The sequence below is a fragment of the Cucurbita pepo genome, chromosome LG14 (genome assembly GCF_002806865.2).
Source record: "Cucurbita pepo subsp. pepo cultivar mu-cu-16 chromosome LG14, ASM280686v2, whole genome shotgun sequence".
Lineage (NCBI taxonomy): Eukaryota > Viridiplantae > Streptophyta > Magnoliopsida > Cucurbitales > Cucurbitaceae > Cucurbita > Cucurbita pepo.
Window position 1 is genome coordinate 7,247,709 of NC_036651.1, and position 20,057 is coordinate 7,267,765.

The following is a 20,057-nucleotide window of genomic DNA, read 5'->3' on the forward strand; positions in this document are numbered from 1 at the left end:
TGCAAGATTCCACGTCGGTTGGAGAGGAGAACAAAACATTCCTTATAACAATGTGAAAACCTCTCCATAGCAGACGCATTTTAAAACCGTGAGGCTAACGACAGTACATAACAGGCCAAAATAGACAATATTTGCTAGTCGTGGGCTTGGGCGGTTACAAATGGTATCAGAGCTAGACACCGAGAGGAGTACCAGCGAGGACATTGGACCCCCAAGGAGGATGGATTTGAGATCCCACATCAGTTGGAGATGGGAACAAAACATTCCCTATAAAGGTGTGGAAACTTATCTTTAGTAGACACGTTTAAAAAATTTTAAGAAAAAAAAATCCAAAGAGAACAATATCTGCTAGCGGTAGACTTGATGAACTTAGCCCGTTACCATCAACAATATCAGGACTAACTATGCTTAACAACAAGAATCAAAAGCTCCAATTCAATGCTCTAATATGCTGTGTTATAAGCTGATATTATTGTCTTTTTTATTTTGAAGGCAAGATCCAACCAGGAGGAAGAATCAATAGCACATAAATAGATGTAATGCACACTAACACAACCAATCTTATCAAACATTCATATGTGAGTTGTTTTGACTTCTTTCATTTGTAGTAAACTTACTAAATTCCTCATAAGCTTGACGACTCAACTCGTCGTCGTGCCAAACATCACGGAAGGACTCGAGATTGGCCAGTCTATTAATGTTAGTAGCAATGTACATTTCTTTTCTCCATTCTTCATAGGCAGGACGACCACAAGTTGCTGCAAGCCAGTTCATGTAGGCAGGCTGCATTTTCACATCCATACAAAATATAAGTATAAGTATAGACTTGAATGAATCTTGACTTTCTCGTTCATAAAAGGTAAATAGAAATCAAAACGATGATTAAACGGTTCCAAGTTTTCAACATGAGATTCGAACCCTCAACTTCTCCAAAGTCCAAACATCACAGTTACCACAATGGACTAAAAGAAACAAAACGATGATCAAACGATTCCAAGTTTTCAACATCGGATTCGAACCCAGAACTTCTCCGAAGTCCAAACATCAAAGTTACCACAATGGACTAAAAAAAACAAAACGATGATCAAACGATTCCAAGTTTTCAACATGAGATTCGAACCCATAACTTCTCCGAAGTCCGAACATCGCAGTTACCACAATGGACTAAAAAAAACAAAACGATGATCAAACGGTTCCAAGTTTTCAACATGAGATTCGAACCCAGAACTTCTCCAAAATCCAAACATCACCATGGACTAATGATGTTTAGTCAATTTTGGATTGGAACTAATTATTTCCCTCTTTTGTTCAAAATAATCATTCAGGCAAGTGACTAAGCATAAAACATACCAAAGAATCACCCAATTCGTGGGTCAGATGCTTGGGCTTGCCAGAGGCTTCAAGAGCTGCGTAGAAAGCTCTAACATCGGCCAACATCTCCTCTTTTGATGGAAGTGCAATCCTGTTTGATAAAACACCAGCAACCCAATTGCCTTGAAGCTCAAACAAGGGCAATGGAACAGCCTGCAGTACAAAGTAAAGCAAAAAAAATTATTCTAACAATAAAGCAAAGTCGAAGTTTGTACCACGATCGGATACTTGCCTTAAATGGTAACCCAACAAAGGAAAGCCCCGGGGCCAACGCTGGGGGGAAGACATGCTTGTATAGAGGTCCTACACGGTTCTCGTTCACAGTAACAATGCCATTGGTTTCAAGGAAAGGGTAATCATACTTGTACCTTGAACAAGAACATGAATATAAATGCTGTCAACTACCTGCAGTTCTTATGATAGTCAGCAGTAAAGATCAATCCCCAAAGCAATGTTTCAGTGAGATTCCAAGACTCCAAGTTAACATTCTTACAATTTCAAAGAAGTTTTTGTTTCCCCAGTAATTTGCACCTGGAAAATACCAATTTAAATCTATGTATCACTATCTGTGAGATCCCTCATCGGTTGGAGAGAGAAACGAAACATTCTTCATAAGGGTGTGGAAACCTCTCCCTAGTAGACGCGTTTTAAAACCGTGACGTTGACGGCAATACGTAACGGGCCAAAACAGACAATATCTGTTAGCGGTGGGCCTTGGCTGTTACAAATAGTATTAGAGCCAGTCATCAGGCGGTGTGCCAGCAAGGACGCTAGGCCTCCAAGGGGAGTGGATTGTGAGATCCCACATCGGTTGGAGAGGGGAACGAAACATTCTTTATAAGGGTGTGGAAACCTCTCCCTAGTAGACGCGTTTTAAAACCGTGAGACTGACAACGCTACATACGGGTCAAAGCGGACAATATCGGTTAGTAGTGGGCTTGGGCTTGGGCGGTACACTATCATATTCTACTTGATTCCAAAATTATCCTTTTACCAATTTTAGAGAAGTAGGTTGATCATTTAAACTCTCATTTATTTGATAATTGCATCAACCTAGATGTGAAACTTATAAAGAGAATCCTACAGAAATGTGCTTAGCAGTTTTCTAATCATTAGAACTTTAAGCTCTGTTCTTCATTTTCTTCATACCAAGATTGCAATCTACATGTTATCTAATATCTACCATTGCTTTCACATATCGTCTTTCTCATCTTATTCTACCGACATTGAAAACGCAAAACAATCAAAAATAGCATACCCAGTGCAGTGCAGAATAACATCCACCGAAACGATGCACCCGTCTTGAAAGACCACTCTCCCATCTTTATGGACACTTTCGATCTGCAGTTTATAAGTAAATATTAGGACCTTAAAGATCACATTCGGAAGTAGAAATCGCCTCCAAGGCTCACTTATACCATTGGATGCAATGACACGCTATTAATACTTGATTGTGTGTCCAAAAGCTCTGTTTTAGCTGATTTACAAGCAATATGAATTTCTTTGGCAACCCCAATGAGCTCCTGAGAAATGTCCGTACCACTTGAAGAATAACCTATCACGACAACAACCTGTCCCAAAAGAAAAAGGAATAAAACATATTATGTTTATATTGGCTTTAGATTTATATACAAAGACCTCAAAGTCATGAGTTTTTAGTTCATCCGTTTTTGTGAGATCCCGCAGATCCCACATTGATTGGAGAGAGGAACGAGTGTCAGCAAGGATGCTGGGCCCTGAAAGGGGTGGAATGTGAGATCCCACATCGGTTGGAGAAGAGAACGAAGCATTCTTTACAAGGGTGTGACAATTTCTTCCTAGCAGACACGTTTTAAAAACCTTGAGGGGAAGTCCGAAAGGGAAAGTCCAAAGAGGACAATATCTGCTAGTGGTGGGATTGGGTTGTTACAAATGTCAGAGCCAGCCACCGGGCGGTGTGCTAGCGAGGACACTAAGCCCGGAAGGAGGGTGGATTGTGAGATCCCACATCAATTGGAGAGAGGAACGAGTGCTAGCAAAGACGCTGGGCCTCGAAAGGGGGGTGGATTGTGAGATCCCACATCGATTGGAGAGGGGGCGAAGAATTCTTTATAAGGGTATGGAAACCTCTCCCTAGCAGACGCGTTTTGAAAACCTTGTGGGGAAGTCCGAAAGAGAAAGCCCAAAAAGAACAATATCTACTATTACAGTTTTTCCATGAGTCGAATCTAGGGCCATTTCATCACATTAATGGAAAAACTTAATTAAAATGTGTACAGCAGAATTTAGACTCAGAAACTATGACTCTTCCCAACACCAACAATGTCAGTATGCCATGTAAATTGACATAGAATTCGGCAGAGCAATCTGAATGTACCTTACCCCGAAATGGTTCGGGACTGCGATAATTGTGACTATGTATCTGCTCACCAGGCCATTCATCAATACCTGGAAAGAACGTTTCGTTGTTACAAGACAATGCACATCACAGAGAGAACAAAACTCCAGTTATAAGCTTGTCATTGTATCAAGTATTATTATAGACAGACACAAGACAACGTAAAACCAAAAAACACTGAAATCCAAACAAGAAACCTTATATTATGTGCAAAAATGATCGCAGTAAACGAGCAAGAACACAACCAATCTATGAACATGAAGCCTGCAAGAATAGAAATTAATGCACAAACTATCTCCCATGAGTAGCTAACCTTATCTAGAATGTACAGAACTCACATTTAAAGAAGAAAAAGTAAGATACCAATTCTATCTATCAACAAATTGCTAACCAAATCATAAATAAACAAAAGAACAATTGGATTAAACTGAAGAACTTTTTGGAATATACCAGGAATCTCTGCCACTCGAGGCAGCGAAAAATTCCCAACACAAACAACTACAGCATCAAAAGTTTCTTCATGAACAGCCCCATTTTCACATCGAAATCGAATCCTCCATTTTCCAAGCTCCAAACCAACAAAAACCACCTCAGTTCGAAATCTCACTAATTCACAGATCCCAAATTCATTAGCGAAATCTTCCAAATACTTCAAAACCTCTCGATGACCTGGAAATCGCCTCGGATCTCGATCTTCCCCTTCTCGTGGCACAAACGGGTAATCCCGAACGCCCATGAGTTCTCTAGGGAGATTGGTGCGTAGAGATTTGTAAAGGCTGCTATGGATTCGGGTCCGACCAGGGTTGACTCCAAGTGGATCGGATTCAATTTCCGGAGAATACACCCAGGTCCCTCCAATTTGACTGTTCCGTTCGAAGACGACCACACGGTGGCCCTCGCGGCTGAGCTCACGGGCAACGACAATGCCGCCGGCGCCGGCTCCGATAACCGCGACATGGCGGGAAGCAGGTTGGGATTGGGAATTCGGCATGGTCGATAGTTGAGGCGAAGGTTGGCAATTCAGAGGAGCTAACATCCGTTTGTTGTTTGTAGTGCAAAATTTCCCAATTGAAGAAGGAAATTGATTGTTGATGACTCATCGCCAGCTACTGATTTGGTTTGTATTTTTTTGGTATGCCCAGTTCCTTCCTGCCTGCCGCCATTCACATGCACGGTGTCACAATCATACTCTAACAACCCAACAGACTTATGTTGGAGTTTTATAGGCTAAAAGCAAATAAGCAACCATAAGACTTTAATAGCTTTTAATAGCAGAGTAGAAGAATTGACAACTAATACATTCCCTCTAGTTTATTTTGGGACATTTTGGTTCGGATGGATATGGACATGATTTTGGTAACTATTCATTCATCCCGTATCGACACAACAAGAATAAGGATGGATATAGACATGATTTTGGTAACCATTCATTCATCCTGTATCGACACAACAAGAATAACAAGGGTCGATTTAACATTAAAGCAAGTAAAATGGGTTTGGAACGGGCATGCGGCCATGGACAATACGTCCGGGACAAAAGGATATATGATGTCTTCTCGACCTTGAGTATAAGAACTATCTCTCAATGTTGAAATTTTCGTGGCCGATGTTTCTGATCGACCCTTCTCTTCATCGGTCTGGATGACATTTTTTCAGTGAACATGAGTTGGTTCAGGGGTTTGTCTATGTCTCTCTCCTAGAGGTGTTGGCTTTGTGTCTCTCCCCAACATTTGGGTGACAAGAGTTTTTGTGGATCTAATGAACCCGATTGTCAACAAGTAACTCAGCTAGCTTAAATTGAGCCATATGACATTCGTCTTGGGAAAGTGATCTCGCCCCTGACATAAAATTAATCTCGTGACTTATCTCTCCAGTTGGGAATAAACCTTTGTCTAACCTTCTGGCTTTGTGTCACAGTGTTCTTGTGGGGGCCGCGAGGTTTTTATTGGGATTGGCTCACTCGAGCTCCCCTCTTCGACTATGATAATGACATCAAACGTAGGTTCATTATGGCTTAGATCATTTGTCAACTGTAGCGTCCACATCATTTTCACCCCTCTTGGGTGATGGGTGTTTGTCTAAATGATTGTCGGGTTGGACCTCGTTACTACTAAGCCTTTTGCTACGACAAGAAAATGACTGTGTTCTAGAGTATCACAAAATTGGTTTGTCGAGTTCAAATCCCTAGCTTGATCAAAGTTCTCTTTGCAACTCCTAAGACAAGGAAAGCTGTCGAACTGACAACTTTTATCTTTCACGTAACTCGATACCAAAAGATGTTCAAGCGTCTTGGTCATGAAGTTGTGGGTGGCTCTAGAGTCAACAATGATATTACTCAGCGCTCTATGATTAACCCATGTCTCATATTAAATATTTGTTTTTAAACTAAGGAATGAAAACGAAGTCAAATAGATAATTTAAAAAAAAAAAAGAAAATAAAAAATAAATTTGTTATTTTTTTTTTCACGCTAATTAAAAGATTAGAAAACTATTAAATACTTTCAAATAAATTAAATAAAATCTTAATATATTAATTAATTTAATAATTTCCATAATATTTTGTCGAAATTTCTCTTGAAATTTCATTGATATTGACATTTTGAATCTTTCTATAAAATTGTTAGCGAGATGAAGCTTCCCATGCCTTGTGACTTCTTTAATATATATATATATGTATATACATATATATGTATGTATATGTATATATATATACACACACACATTTCTTCCTTGCAATTCCTCTCAGATATTTCTCTCTCTCTCTCTCTCTCTCATCCTCTTTGTTGTTTGGTCTTCTGATCAGTTCTAACACCGATTTCTTTACACTCCCACTCCAAATCTCGCATGGTCAAGGAATTTTAAGGTAATGTTTTCTATATTCATTAGTTTAGTTTTCGATCTACGGTTACTTGATGATTATTGTGATTAGAATCGATAGAGAATTGGAAAAAAGACGAGTCAAACTTAAAATCGTGGTGGTGATGATTATGATGATGATGAGGCTGATGATGATGATCTTTATTTTCTCAGTTACTAGAATTTGAGGTTCGATTTGGACTAGTTTCTGAGAAAATTGGAAGTGTTCTTGTAGAATTGGTTTTTATCTGTTCTTAATGGATATTTTTTCATTGAAGGATGAACTTGTTCGACTATTGAGTAATATTAACGGTTATCGATGTGATTAATGAGGTCGAGGGAGACTTATGGTTGACGATATAATTTCTTGACTAGTTGACAATTATCTTAATGATTGATGAATTATATGTAATAATTCAACGATGGAAGGTAGTTAAGAATTTTTTTCTGAAACGGTTTTCATTCTTAGGTTTTTTCTGCAAAATGGAGAAGAATCAAGAGCTCGAGTGGGCAGAAGCACAACGGATTGAAATAGGTGTTGACCTGGTAGCTGCTGCTAAGCGTCAGCTTCAGTTTCTCTCGGCTGTCGATAGGAATCGATTCCTTTATGAAGGCCCTAGCCTTGAAAGGGCTATTTATCGGTAAGAAATCTAGAGATCGAGTTTTGCTCTAACTGATTTCAAATGTTTTTTTTGTTACTCCTCAAGTGTACTTGTTCATCAGTAATGCGTTTGGCTAAAATTTTTATTCTTAAAGCTTTGTAAATTTATGGAACTATTCTCTTGGATTACTACTTCGTTCTGAATTGATAACAGAGCATTAGATATCAGATTTCTGAAGTGTAAAATTCTACTTTTGTAGATACAACGCTTACTGGCTTCCATTGCTTGCCAAACATTCTGAATCTCCACTATTTGAAGGGCCTTTAGCTGTCCCCTTTGACTGTGAATGGATTTGGCATTGTCACAGATTGAATCCTGTACCTTCTAGACTTTGATGTATATAGTTCATTGGTAGACTGGTTTATGTGGTTGAGTGGCTAACAAAATTTTACTTAATTTGTGTAGGTGCGGTACAAATCTGAGTGTGAGGAACTTTATGGAAAGATACTTGACAATTCCAATGTTGTATCGACCCTAGGAAGTTCTTGTCTAAGAGAAACCGAAGAAGTTTGGAATGAATTATACCCTGAAGAGCCTTTCAACTTCAACTTCAACCCAACCGGAGAGTATCAAGAGGATGCCCTGAAAGTGCTCTCGGGACTTCAAAAATATACCAAATATGATCTTGTTTCAGCTGTTAAAAGACAGAGCCCCTTCTTTTATCAGGTACTGATACTATGATAATTTTATTTGCAAGTGTGCGCAATGAACTTGACTTTGTGCTTAAACTGTCTTAGTCCCCCAAAAAAGAAGGTGATTTAAAAGATAGAAAATGTTCTCAATTTTTATATTCAATCACTGGACGATTTGATCTAACAAGTTTGAACTTTTTCTGTATGATCTTTCTTTTAGTTTCCCTCTAGGGAACTTCTTGTGTTCTTTGTTTATTTTCAGCATCTTTGCCAATGATGACATTAGCATTTTTAGTAAAAATAAAATGTATCATTTTACACCAATATTATTCAGATGATTGAACTTCCCGTCATTCATCATATGTTCTGTCCTTCAATTGCTGTGGACAGGTGTCCCGACCTCATATGGACAATGAAGTTTTCCTTGAAGAAGCTGTGGCTAGATACAAAGGATTTCTATATTTAATCAAAAGCAACAGGGAGAGGTCTATAAAACGCTTTTGTGTTCCAACATATGATATTGATCTAATTTGGCATACTCATCAATTGCACCCTATTTCATATTGTAAAGACTTGAAAAACTTACTTGGTATGGTATTGGAGCATGATGATATGGATTCAGACCGAACAAAAGGGAAGAAATTGGATACTGGGTTCTCTGGAACTACAAAACAGTGGGAAGATACATTTGGTACTAGGTACTGGAAGGCAGGGGCAATGTATAGAGGCAATAGCCCATCTCCTCTCCTGCTAAATTCGTATTCAGGTTCAACTAACTTGATTAAAGACGACATGGTTTCATCCCAAGAGTGTCAAAACACAGTTCATCTTCCAGAATTAAAGACGGTTGAGGTAGCTCATTTTTCTTTATTTATTCTCATATTCCATTCCCGTTTTTCCCATGAATTTTTTGTGAAAATCTTAAGGTAACTGACACAAATGTATAAATATGGAAATGAACTTATCCTACTTCCACTTGTTATATATTACACGTTTCTATGTTCAGGTCCTATTGGAGTTTGTGGAAGTTAAAAACAAACCAGAAGGGTTGAAAGGAAATTTTTTTGTGCAATTTATGAAAAGTCAACCAGATGCAATATTCAGTGCCAAACGGAAACTAAGCATATTATCTGAGACAGGGGTGAAACAGGTAGCTTCTTTTCAGTGTGAACCTAAAGGAGATCTGCAATTTGAGCTCATCTGCAATAGGGCTTCCAGCATACCGATAACACGGACCAGCTTAACATTGGGCTCCATTTCACTCCCTCTACATGACATTCTTGTTCCAACCTCTAAGCTCTCAATGGAGAGATGGTTGGAGTTGAAGCCAGTTTCTGACCATGTAAGCTCAAAGCCAATTTCCCTCAGAGTGGCTATCTCATTCACCGTTCCCCACCCTGCACCACGGGAACTTCATATGTTTTTTTCTCGAGAACTATCCAGATGGACTTCTTTTCTCCCTTCCTGCACAAAGATGCAGCACTCAAAGGGTTGGATGCAAGTCACTGATGAAGCAGGCAATGAGGTCATCAGCCTTCAATTGAGGTAAGGTGATTCTTCCTTTCTAGTAGCTCAGGAGTTGATGCTATATTTATGGTTACAAGTACATACTCACTGTCTAAGAAGCATGGCGGAATATGAGACACAAATATGACACGACATGGATATGGAGACACATTCATTAAAATCTAACAAACCGACATGGAAAAGATACGTTTAATAAAATACACATTTATTTATTATTATTATTTTCTTATACTAGAGGAAAAATCAAAGTAAATAAGTCTATGCATTTATATTATGCAAAAAAAAAAAAAAAAGTTTGATATATTTCGCTTACAAAATTGGGGTTTAATACATGTCAAACATGTTGGACTCGGTTGATTTTGTATAACTATTGTCCAACACATAGCTATTGTGCTAACAAGTGTTCAACTAGTATGAGAGTGTTCAAGTGTCAGACACGGACACACTAGCCACACTAAAGTGTTTGTGCTTCTTAACTCACCATGTTTCCTCTTATGTGTTTGCTTTATAATAATAATGTTGCAATTGCAGTTGATATAAATGCGGTCTTTGTAGATTAATCATCTTTGTAGACAATTATCCAAAGTCTTCAATGAGCAATCTTTGAACTCGTTTGACATCCCATTTGTGAAGTTCATAAAGTCAAGTTCCTCTATACCTCTAAAGCATAGAGATGCTTTTATTCGACAGATTAGAGTCTTGGATACCACTTTCCTACATTCCCAATGTCAATGACAATTTATATCATAGTTTTATAACTTGTTTACAAATATTATCATATAATTACACTGCAGTTATGCGGTTCCTAATTTTCTTTGTTTTCATTCTATTTTTATAAGGGATTCTTTGAAGGAAAAGGTGGGGAAGAATTCCATTCCAACAAGTAAGGAGGTGATTGGCATAAAAATGTCCGGTGAATCAAGCCTTCTTGCTGAGTTTGTAAAGACAGGGTGGTCTCTGATTGATGGTCAATGGTTTCTTGATTTTCAAAAAAAATCCAATGAAGATGATCATCTTTTCAAGCTTGTGGGCAAGCGGCTGGTATGTATGGTCCCTGTTGTGGTAATTTGATTCTTATTATTTCATGATGCTGGAGCTCTTAAAAGAAAAAACACTCTGCTTGTCTATTATCATATCGAAAAACTAGATAGTATGCTGCTATTTTCCTTATTTGCCAGAAAAACTAGACATAGTAACACAATGAAATTTTCGTATCATATACAAGTCGATATAATTATTTGAGCATGCAATGCGTTCATCTACTAACTTTTCTCTAACAAACATTTGCACCCGAAATTCAAGCATACTAGTTGAATTTCCTAAGCTGATTTGGCCTTGAATGTTTAGGAGACCTTCATGTTTAAAAATAACATGTCAATGGAATAACTTTTTCAGCATGTAACTTTTCATCTTGATGACTTTAAATGTTTCCTATTTTCTGGCAAACATTTGCTTGTATAGGTGAAGTTTTTCCAGGGCAGTAAGCTGGATTATGAGCCCAAAAATTGTGGTAAACATAACCATGATTCGGACTTCGTGACTGCTATCGAATTCTCTGCAGAATATCCGTATGGAAGAGCAGTGGCATTGTTTGACTTGAAATTTGGAGTTATTAAGGTACTACTTCCATTCACTCTTGCAAATTGAATGTTTGAGAATGATACTGACCGACTCTATATTGTGATAAAAAGATAAAAGAAGAATGGATGGTGGTGCCCGGAATCATGACAGCTTTTCTTCTCCTTCATGCACGGAAGAAAAAAGGGTATAATGGCCTAACTGTAAGTGAAGAAAACTTGGAGGTTGCCCCTGTTCCTGAGAGTGTTCATACGTCTGGCAAGGAAGAAAATAATATGAATTTAATCAATGTATCCTTGTCAAGTACTGATTTAAAAGTCAATGTTTCTGAAGGTGTTTCTAACGAGAATGTAACAATACCTTTGAAAGAGGATGAGCTTAGTAGTCATTGTGGCCGATGTGATGCTGGAGGTTACACTGCAGGGTCCGGAAACATGGTGAAGAGCGGTAGATGTGGTGGATGCGGTGCTGGCGGTTGTGGTGGTGGGTGTGGAAACATGGTGAAGAGCGGTGGCTGTGGGGGTTGCGGTGCTGGCGGTTGTGGTGGTGGATGCGGAAATATTATAAACAGTGGTGGCTGTGGTGGATGCGGCGCTGGCGGCTGTGGTGGTGGGTGCGGAAATATTGTAAACAGTGGCGGATGTGGTGGATGCGGTGCTGGAGGTTGTGGTGGTGGGTGCGGAAATATTGTAAATAGTGGTAGTTCTGTTGGTGGAATCGTGGCAAAGAGTGGTGGGTGTGGCGGCGGATGCGGCGGTTTTGGCCATAAAACTGCCCAACCAAATGAAGGCAACCAGAGTGATGCAATTATTGAATGAGGTATTACGGAATGCCTAATAAAACAAAGTGTTTGTATTGTATTACTTTCCTTCCATATAAAGAAAGTATAATACCCAAAGCCTAAAAACCTATCCAATAATAAACACGATTGTATGCCTGTGTGAATGTCATGGTTTGTGTCTGTCTTATTATCTGTAAAGTGTTTGTCTGTATATATTCACAAATAAATTCGCACGACCTTTTTATTTCTTTTCAATTTTGAACTTATATATTATTAAGATTTGTTCGAGTCGATTTGCGTTAAGGTCATCTCTATTTCATAGGCAATAGAGAGTGTTGGATGAAAGTGCTAATTTAGAGAATAATCATGGGTTCATAACTCTATCCATTGGTCTGAAGCCTTTTAGAAAAGCCAGACAATATCATACTATTGTGGAGAGTCGTGTTCATCTATGCAAATTCTTAATTCCGTTTTAAAGTTTCATCTAGTAAGCTCAATTGCATTCCATCGTCGGAAAAATAGGCTGGCTTAAAACACCCAGAAAAGCTTCTCTCGAGCTCGAATCGAGACGACATACAAAGCCAATATATAATGGAGAAAGAATGGAGGTGGAAATCACAATGGCTTTTTTCCCACAAGATTCAGAACATAAAATTCAAAGATTAAATTGGACAAAGAAAAAAAAAAGAGACGAGGAACAGAAACAAACACCTGAGAATGAGGAGATCAAAATGATTCCGGCAACAAGTGGCTGTCGTCTAATGTACACATCTCGTTTTACCGTCGTCCACGGCGGCGATTTAACCATCTTACGCCGCCGTATTCATCGGTACTCCACTAAAATGTACAGTGGTTTTCCTCTCAATCTCTCTCGACCCTGCCAAAAGAGTTTATTAAATATTTATTATTATTAAAAGAACATAGGAGTATATGAACCAAGCTTACCTTTAAATCCGGCAATTCAATTACGCATGCGCATTCAACCACTTCGGCTCCAGCTCGTTCTACCAAACAAAACACTGCTCGTCAGATTATGAATTATAAATATATTACATAATTAAACATACATTTTTACTTACTACTTTTAACTTTATTTATTTAGTACTAAAGTTAATTAATTAGCATAATTACGATGAACATAGCTGCTTCAAAATTTTCTATTTTTTTTAATTACAAATTAAGTCCAAATCTATTATTCCATTTTTCTTAAAAGAAGGATCAATTATTTACTGTTCTATTTATTTTTGTGGGAACCGAAAGAGGAGATAGAGATTCTACTTGGCAAGGATAAAGTTTCTCCATTTATTATTCATTTAAAACAATTGTCATTTTAAAGAAATTTTTTAATGTATATATTTTATTTTTCAATATAAACTATTAATTGGGGTTGATTTACTCCGTTGATAACATAATTTTCAAATCCAACAAAAATACCATTAATAACATAATTTTTAAATCCAACAAAAATACCATTAAAAAAAATATTTATTAAATTTTTTTATAAGTTGAATCAATAATAAGGACTAATACTACTAAGAAAACAAAACTGAAGTGAAATAAGTAAATTAGTCTCATTAGAGAAAAAAAAATCCAAGGTAAGAACATTTGTTATTCTACGGCAAGACATTAAACTCGTTAAAACCAAAAACATAAAACTCATTAGAATTTGAAAGGGAATACAAAAGGTTTTTCATTTTTGGAAATGTGTATGGAGAACTTGAAAAGTCTTTAGTCAAAGAATTAGGCAGGGACGAGGATAGGAAGTATAATCGCCGTCTCAACCCCATTTATCCAATGGGGAGAAATCTCACCCCACTCCCTCTCTCATTCCCTTTTTGTGATACCTGTTCGGGGCGAATCTCATGAAACTCTAGACCCGCAAGTTAAATGGACATCTTAACCTGCTACAATCTTCTCAAGCCAAGTTATTTATATACTTGTTGTTTGAACCACGTCTATCACTTATTTTTTAGTAATAGTGAGACCGTTTCCACTTTTTTCCTCTTGATGACATTATTGCTGCATTGAGTTGACTAGTTTATTTTTCTCACTAACTCTTTCTCAAACATATTTCCATGACATCAAATAATAGTGGGTTTGAGATATAGTACTCGTGTGATCTTAAATGTGCATCAGTCAAGTTTTTAATAGCATTGGATGACATGTAGATAGGGGTCTTTGTGCCTTCCCACATTGCTGAGTCCTTTCCAAAACAAATTTCAAATAATCGTAGTAGAGGAAGACTTGTTGTAAAGACCGAAAATTCAAGTAAGATTTGTGTATTTTCTCCCTCCATTAACAGATTTTTTTTCTTAATTCTCATTTAGGAAGTTTTTGGTCAATTGAGTTTATTTGGAAATGATGTATGTAAGGTTGAGTATGAAAGCAATGCACGTATATGGATGAAGATGATACAATGTATGCATGAAAATGATGCACATATATACATGAAAGTCTATCATCGGTGTTGCTTTAACCATCCTGATATTTTTTACTCATCAACAATTCTACCTGTAGTAAATACTCGAGCTTAGACATCCTATTATTCGACCTACAACCACCCTAGAGGAACTCCACAAATTTTGTATCATCTACCTTAGTCTACATGTGTTCTCTGTTTCCTCGAACACTTTTGGAGTGCCTCAAGACGTTAGTTTAAGAAATGGTTGATGTATGGGTTAACTTATGATTGCATAGTAAAATTAAACTTAATACACTCGAGTGCATAATCATACATTTGTTTTTGGAGTGCAAAAGGAATGTCATTTCATTTTAATAATTTTATTTTGGAAAGGAATAAGCATCGAGACCTCTCCGAACATGTCATCAAATGCTATCAAGAATCTTTAAATTTGAGATCACAAGATTACTACATTCCAAACCCATTAATATTGATATCACAGGGACGTGTTAGAGGAGGAGTTATCAAAGATGCCAATCAGTTGGCCTTGTGCAACAACATGACATCAACAGGCAAAAGGCGAAAACTACCTTACTACCTCTAAGAAATGCATTTAAGTAGTTTTAAATTAAAATTTTTTTTTTCTTTTTTCAGTAAGTCCACACAACCATGCAATTGGCTATAAAACATTTTTCTTTTTTACTTTTACATTGCCTAACTTTTCCCTAAAGTTTTAAAATTTTAGGCTAAATATATGTAATTAGTCCTTAATATTTAGGTGTACTTTTGAGTTTACTTCTCGTAAATTGAAATAGAAAGAAAAAAGAAAAACTTATCAAATAATCATATCAAAATTTAGCCTAAAGTTTAGATGAAATTATCTAAGAAAAATTTCTAGTGCTACCATATTACCAACTAATTTTACCATATTACCGACTAATTTCTCAATTTATCTGTGAATCTTATATTATTCTTAAAGCTAAGCTAGCCGATATTGTCCTCTTTGGGTTTTGTCTTTTGGGCTTCCCTCAAAGTATATAAAAAGCATTTGCTAGAGAGAAGTTTCTACCTCTTTGGGTTTTGTCTTTTGGGCTTCCCTCAAAGTATATAAAAAGCATTTGCTAGAGAGAAGTTTCTACACATGTATAAAGAATGTTTCATTCTCTTCCCCAACTTATGCAAGATCTCACAATCCACCCCCTTTGAAGTCCAGTGTCCTCGCTGTCACTCGTTATCTCCTTCAATCGATGTGGGACCCCCTCCCCCCATCCACCTCTTTTGAGGGCCAGCGTCCTTACTAACACACAATCTCATGTTCACCCCCCTTCGGGACTCAGTCTACTAGCTAATACATTGCCTGATATCTGGCTCTAATACTATTTGTAACGGGCCAGACCCACCCCTAGTAAATATTTTCCTCTTTAGGCTTTCCCTTGTGGACTTTGCCTCAAGGTTAATAATGCATTTGCTAGGGAGAGGTTTCCACAGTTTTATAAAAAAAAAAATGCTTCGTTCAAGGTCTAGCGCCCTCACTGGCACTTGTTCCCTTCTCCAATCGATGTGGGACCCCCCAATCCACCCCTTCGGGGCCCAGCGTCTTTACTGGCATACTGCCTCGTGTCCACCCCCTTTGGGGCTTAGCCTCCTCGCTGACACATTGCCTGGTGTATGGCTCTGATACCATTTGTAACGACCCAAGGTCACTACTAACAAATATTGTCCTCTTTGGACTTTCACTTTTGGGCTTCCTCTCATAAAAAATGTTTCGTTCTCTCTCCAACCAAGGTGGGAATCTCACAATGTGAAGGAATTGACTTATTTGAAGAAAATAAGAGCATTCTAGAATAGAATCCATCATTTTCAGACATGAACAGGAATTCAAAAGACAAAATAGGCAGGCAAAGTTAAGGGATTGGAGAAAAAATACCAAGTAAATTGATGGCTGCACAGACGGTGCCGCCGGTGGCAATCAAGTCATCAACAACCAAAGCACGTTCGCCCGCCTCCACAGCGCCCACATGCATTTGGAGGCAATCCCTTCCATACTCCAACACGTACTCTTCAAACATAACTTCACCTGCAAACCAATAACGCCAATCCAACCCATAATTGAAATTTCTCTCTTTTATAAGCACAAACAAAAACAGATCAACATCTCAAAATCATTTCATTGTTTTTAGGGAATCATTTCACATGCTCTGCCTCTTCTACTAAGTTACAAAAGCAACCAATGTGATCTTCCACTTGGGATGTAGCCTTTCCCACTTACATTTTGGAAATGGAGTGTCTTCAACTTAGCTAATGTTGCTGTTCTTGTGAAGCGTTTTCTTCCTTTTTGTTATCGTGTAAGTAATTGGTTTAGTTAAGTCGATTTAACTCTTTAATTTCATCGAATTTAACATTTGACTGTTCGAGTGAGGTTTTCCAGATGAATCTTCTACTTGAAATAAGTGGTAAAATTAATATTGTGAGATCCCACATCGGTCGGAGAGAAGAACACATTCTTTATAAGGGTATGAAAACCTCAACCTAGCAGACGCATTTTAAAAACCTGAGGGGAAGCCCGAAAAGGAAAACCCAAAGAGAACAATATCAGATAGTGGTGGGCTTGGACCGTAACAAATATACACAAATTGTTAAATCTTTGTTTATGCGGTAAAGATTTGTGATTTGCCACGATACTTCGTGTGTATGGATAGACAAGACTATTTTTATGAAAATTAGCTCATCCATAATTATTAGATGTTTTTTAGTTGGATCGAATATTGTACTAAGAAGTTTTGAAACGTCTCGATTTGTGGTCGAGAGCTTGCAACGCATGCTCGAGGAGTTGGTTTCCCTTCCCCTTTTCAAGAAAAGGTTCGATTGGTGTGGTTAGCATGTCTTTATACTACTATTGTTTGGAGAGTTTGAAAGGAAAGAAACAACAAGTTTTCTAGGAGTGGAGTGTTTTGTGATCATACTAATTCAGAATCATTGAAAGGAATAAAAGCATTACCAGGCAATTTCTTTGGCTTTCTCAGTGGCACAAACTTAGCTCCAATGGCCAACGCAATTGGAGGACCAAAAAGAAACCCTCGCGCCTCAACTCCTGAAAATACAATCAACCAAACAGATTCAAATCACCATGGATGTGAGAAACAAAAGCTTGACTAATTACACTAAACGAAAGCAAGAAAACAAAAATCTTGATTAAACCCAACAGTGTTCTTGTTGGTCAATAAAACAAGCTGTTCAATCAAAATCATACAAGACATTTAATTTCAACTATAGAACAACAATCCATATTCTAAACCAGAATTCCACAAGTTTACAGTCAAGAGCGGCCTAATTGGTGAAGACTAAATATACATTATGTAAGTCAATGAAGACAAGAAAATCAAAGATCTGAAAGCATAAGGAAGTGGAAGCCGTAATAACCCATCAAAAGAAAAATGGTGTCCTGAGTTTGGTAAAGTGGTAGCCACAGAACAAACTTGCTTCAGCTTTAATAAAAAAATGAATAGATCACACTATCATTCAACAGCTTTGAAAAGATGCAATGTTCATATATTATGATGGGGGAAATAATTAGGTAAGTTCTTAATTTCAACATCTTGAGAAAAAAAAAAAAAAAAAAAAAAATAATCACTTAGATGAATGATTTTCCTCAAATATTAATGCAAAAACTGGAATATCATGGAAATGCAAAAAAAAGAAAAGAAGATAATTACAAGATATTATATATATATATATATATTATAATCCTTGACCCATACCGTAATGTTTTCTACAGACAAAAATTAAAAATAATTTTATAGACGAGAAATTAATTTCCCAAAATAAATTTCAAAAACTGTTTACAGAATAAAATAATAATAATGATAACATATTTTCTCAATGAACTGTGCAGATATTATTGTTGATAATAATTATAAATTAACACGTAACAAAAAANATAAATAAAGAGCCGTCCAAACCTTTTTTTTTTAATTTATAAATTTAAAAATACTTTTAAAATAATCTAAAAGGAAATTTCCAGAAAATATACCAAAAATGAAAAAAAAAAGTTGTCACAGCTTTTTCCGTTTTGTTTCTTGATCTTCCAAAAAATTATTTTGAATTTCTAGTAACTTTTCATAATTTGATTTTTTTATTTTTATTTTTAGCTTTGAAATTGTAAGCCATTTTTTGAAAAACTAAATTGAACAAAAAAAGTTTCAACCAAACAAACATACTTTTTGAAAACAAAAAAAAAAAAAAAAAAAAAAAAAAAAAAAAAAAAAAAANTAACTTTGTTAAGATAAATTTCAAAATATTTTCCATGAAAATCCATCGATGCAACAGAAGGGGGAAAAAATTGCAAAATGCATCACAAAATCAACGCGTTCATCATTGGACGCAACTAGAACTACAGAGAAGATGACAAAAGAAGAGAAATGGACAAGACAGAGAATCGCCATCTGTTAATTAGGCGTGGAAATCCACATTTTGCAATGGCGACGAACAGAACAACGTTCTGGCGGCCCTATCCGACCTCCATCGAGGGGCCACAATCATATCATCCATGCAAATCGGATCTCACACACACAAACAGAAACGCGATTTCCTCCTGATTCTCCTCTCTTAACCGTTCAATTCACGGAAAAACCGTGTTCGTCAACGGCATTCACAAAATTACCAAAAACACAAAAGAAGAAAAAAAAAGAAATCAACCAGTAGACACAGTTATGGACATCGCTACATTCGAACAGATTGATAACGACGCCTCTAAGTTCTGAACTCCTAATCGAGAAAAGAACTGCAGGAAAAAAAGAAAAAAGAAAAAAAAAGAGAATCTCTCTCCGTTTTCTTTACCCGCAACGACGGTGATGTTTTTCCCCTTATATCGCTCCACGAACATGTCAATCGCATCCTTGAAGGCCTTCGGTTGAAGCAACAGAGTCGTAATGTCCTGGAACATGATACCTAACATCCGCTAATCGCTCATCAAAAACCTTCGAAAATCGACGGAATCGCAAAAGGAAAAAAGGAAGAAGAAGAAGAAGAAACTAAACCTGGTTTCGGAAAATCAGGAACGACGCGGATGTTAGTCCGGATGCCATGGATGCGAGGATCTTCGTCTCGAACGGCCGACATTGCTCTGATTCAGAGGACTGAAGAAACAAGATGAAAACAAAAGAAAATCTCTCCTCTGTGTATACTTTTTTGGAGAAGGAAAATGAAAAGTGCGTCCGGAAGAGAGAGATATTATACATATAAGATTATCGAAATAATTTAAGAAAATATATACTAATTTATTTTTTCGAAAAATCAATAACAAATTAATTATAAATTTTAAAATATAATGTAACGATCTGCTTTTTTAGAGTCTCGAACTACAAACCACTACTATTGACCTAAAATGACTCGCTACCTCCGACTTATCACCAGCAATCGGGCAACTAAGCACAAGGGTTGCGCTCATTGCGGGACATAACCCAACACCTTACAACACGAGCTAACGATGACATGTACCACCAGTGTCCGTGTTTCCAAAGACACTCCTCTCTTTCAAAGCCCCGACGTGATAGTATTGGTCGATACTTTCAAAGTGAAAAAAAAGAGGGAATCAAGAACATTTAGGAGTAAAAAATCGAGACTCGGATCTATCTTGACCCCTGTTTGGAGCTCATCTATCTCATTATAGATATCTTGAGGTTCAACGTAACTTGATTAGCTCGTTACTAGTCATGGTGTTCGTAATCAACTTAAATAGCATAGGCACTCGAGGTGCGACCTCATCATGATTTCATTCATCTCATAGGCACTAGATAGATTCTTTATCCCCACAATATCATCATCATAAGTGAGAGAGGGACCCTCGTGTCAGTCAAGTTCACAACCAATGAAT

The 20,057-nt window shown here is 37.2% G+C and overlaps 3 protein-coding genes across 3 annotated transcripts; 1 reads left to right on the top strand and 2 right to left on the bottom strand.

Annotated features, from left to right (window-relative positions):
- Window positions 1-429: 429 nt before the first annotated feature.
- LOC111809837 (flavin-containing monooxygenase FMO GS-OX-like 3) lies at window positions 430-4,873 on the bottom strand. Its single transcript, XM_023696274.1, has 7 exons — window positions 4,199-4,873; window positions 3,728-3,798; window positions 2,790-2,942; window positions 2,630-2,712; window positions 1,604-1,739; window positions 1,351-1,524; window positions 430-783 (listed from the first exon to the last, which is right to left on the bottom strand). Exons 1-7 carry the CDS (start codon window positions 4,782-4,784, stop codon window positions 565-567), a joined length of 1,422 nt encoding a protein of 473 aa, XP_023552042.1. The 5' UTR covers window positions 4,785-4,873; the 3' UTR covers window positions 430-564.
- A 1,591-nt stretch (window positions 4,874-6,464) lies between these two features.
- On the top strand, window positions 6,465-12,039 carry LOC111809836 (glycine-rich domain-containing protein 1-like). The gene is made up of 9 exons (XM_023696273.1): window positions 6,465-6,611; window positions 7,074-7,245; window positions 7,466-7,583; window positions 7,672-7,932; window positions 8,289-8,750; window positions 8,905-9,443; window positions 10,265-10,466; window positions 10,887-11,042; window positions 11,117-12,039. The coding sequence occupies exons 2-9, from the start codon at window positions 7,088-7,090 to the stop codon at window positions 11,819-11,821; spliced, it is 2,601 nt and encodes an 866-aa protein (XP_023552041.1). The 5' UTR covers window positions 6,465-6,611; window positions 7,074-7,087; the 3' UTR covers window positions 11,822-12,039.
- A 316-nt stretch (window positions 12,040-12,355) lies between these two features.
- On the bottom strand, window positions 12,356-19,390 carry LOC111809839 (adenine phosphoribosyltransferase 3-like). The gene is made up of 6 exons (XM_023696275.1): window positions 19,222-19,390; window positions 19,022-19,132; window positions 17,184-17,276; window positions 16,113-16,262; window positions 12,730-12,788; window positions 12,356-12,661 (listed from the first exon to the last, which is right to left on the bottom strand). The coding sequence occupies exons 1-6, from the start codon at window positions 19,301-19,303 to the stop codon at window positions 12,608-12,610; spliced, it is 549 nt and encodes a 182-aa protein (XP_023552043.1). The 5' UTR covers window positions 19,304-19,390; the 3' UTR covers window positions 12,356-12,607.
- Window positions 19,391-20,057: the final 667 nt, after the last annotated feature.

Bases quoted from the DNA above. Each gene is read 5' to 3' on its own strand.
- LOC111809837 (XM_023696274.1), bottom strand. From the start codon at position 4,784: ATGTTAGCTCCTCTGAATTGCCAACCTTCGCCTCAACTATCGACCATG. The intron at 3,799-4,198 runs GTATATTCCAAA...CGTTCTTTCCAG, and splicing joins TCGAGTGGCAGAGATTCCTG to GTATTGATGAATGGCCTGGT. The intron at 2,943-3,727 runs GTACATTCAGAT...CTTTTGGGACAG, and splicing joins CCGAACCATTTCGGGGTAAG to GTTGTTGTCGTGATAGGTTA.
- LOC111809836 (XM_023696273.1), top strand. From the start codon at position 7,088: ATGGAGAAGAATCAAGAGCTCGAGTGGGCAGAAGCACAACGGATTGAA. The intron at 7,246-7,465 runs GTAAGAAATCTA...CTACTTTTGTAG, and splicing joins CTTGAAAGGGCTATTTATCG to ATACAACGCTTACTGGCTTC. The intron at 9,444-10,264 runs GTAAGGTGATTC...TATTTTTATAAG, and splicing joins GTCATCAGCCTTCAATTGAG to GGATTCTTTGAAGGAAAAGG.
- LOC111809839 (XM_023696275.1), bottom strand. From the start codon at position 19,303: ATGTCGGCCGTTCGAGACGAAGATCCTCGCATCCATGGCATCCGGACT. The intron at 12,789-16,112 runs GTATTTTTTCTC...TTTGTTTGGTAG, and splicing joins TGCAGCCATCAATTTACTTG to AACGAGCTGGAGCCGAAGTG. The intron at 12,662-12,729 runs GTAAGCTTGGTT...CTCTTTTGGCAG, and splicing joins TTGAATTGCCGGATTTAAAG to GGTCGAGAGAGATTGAGAGG.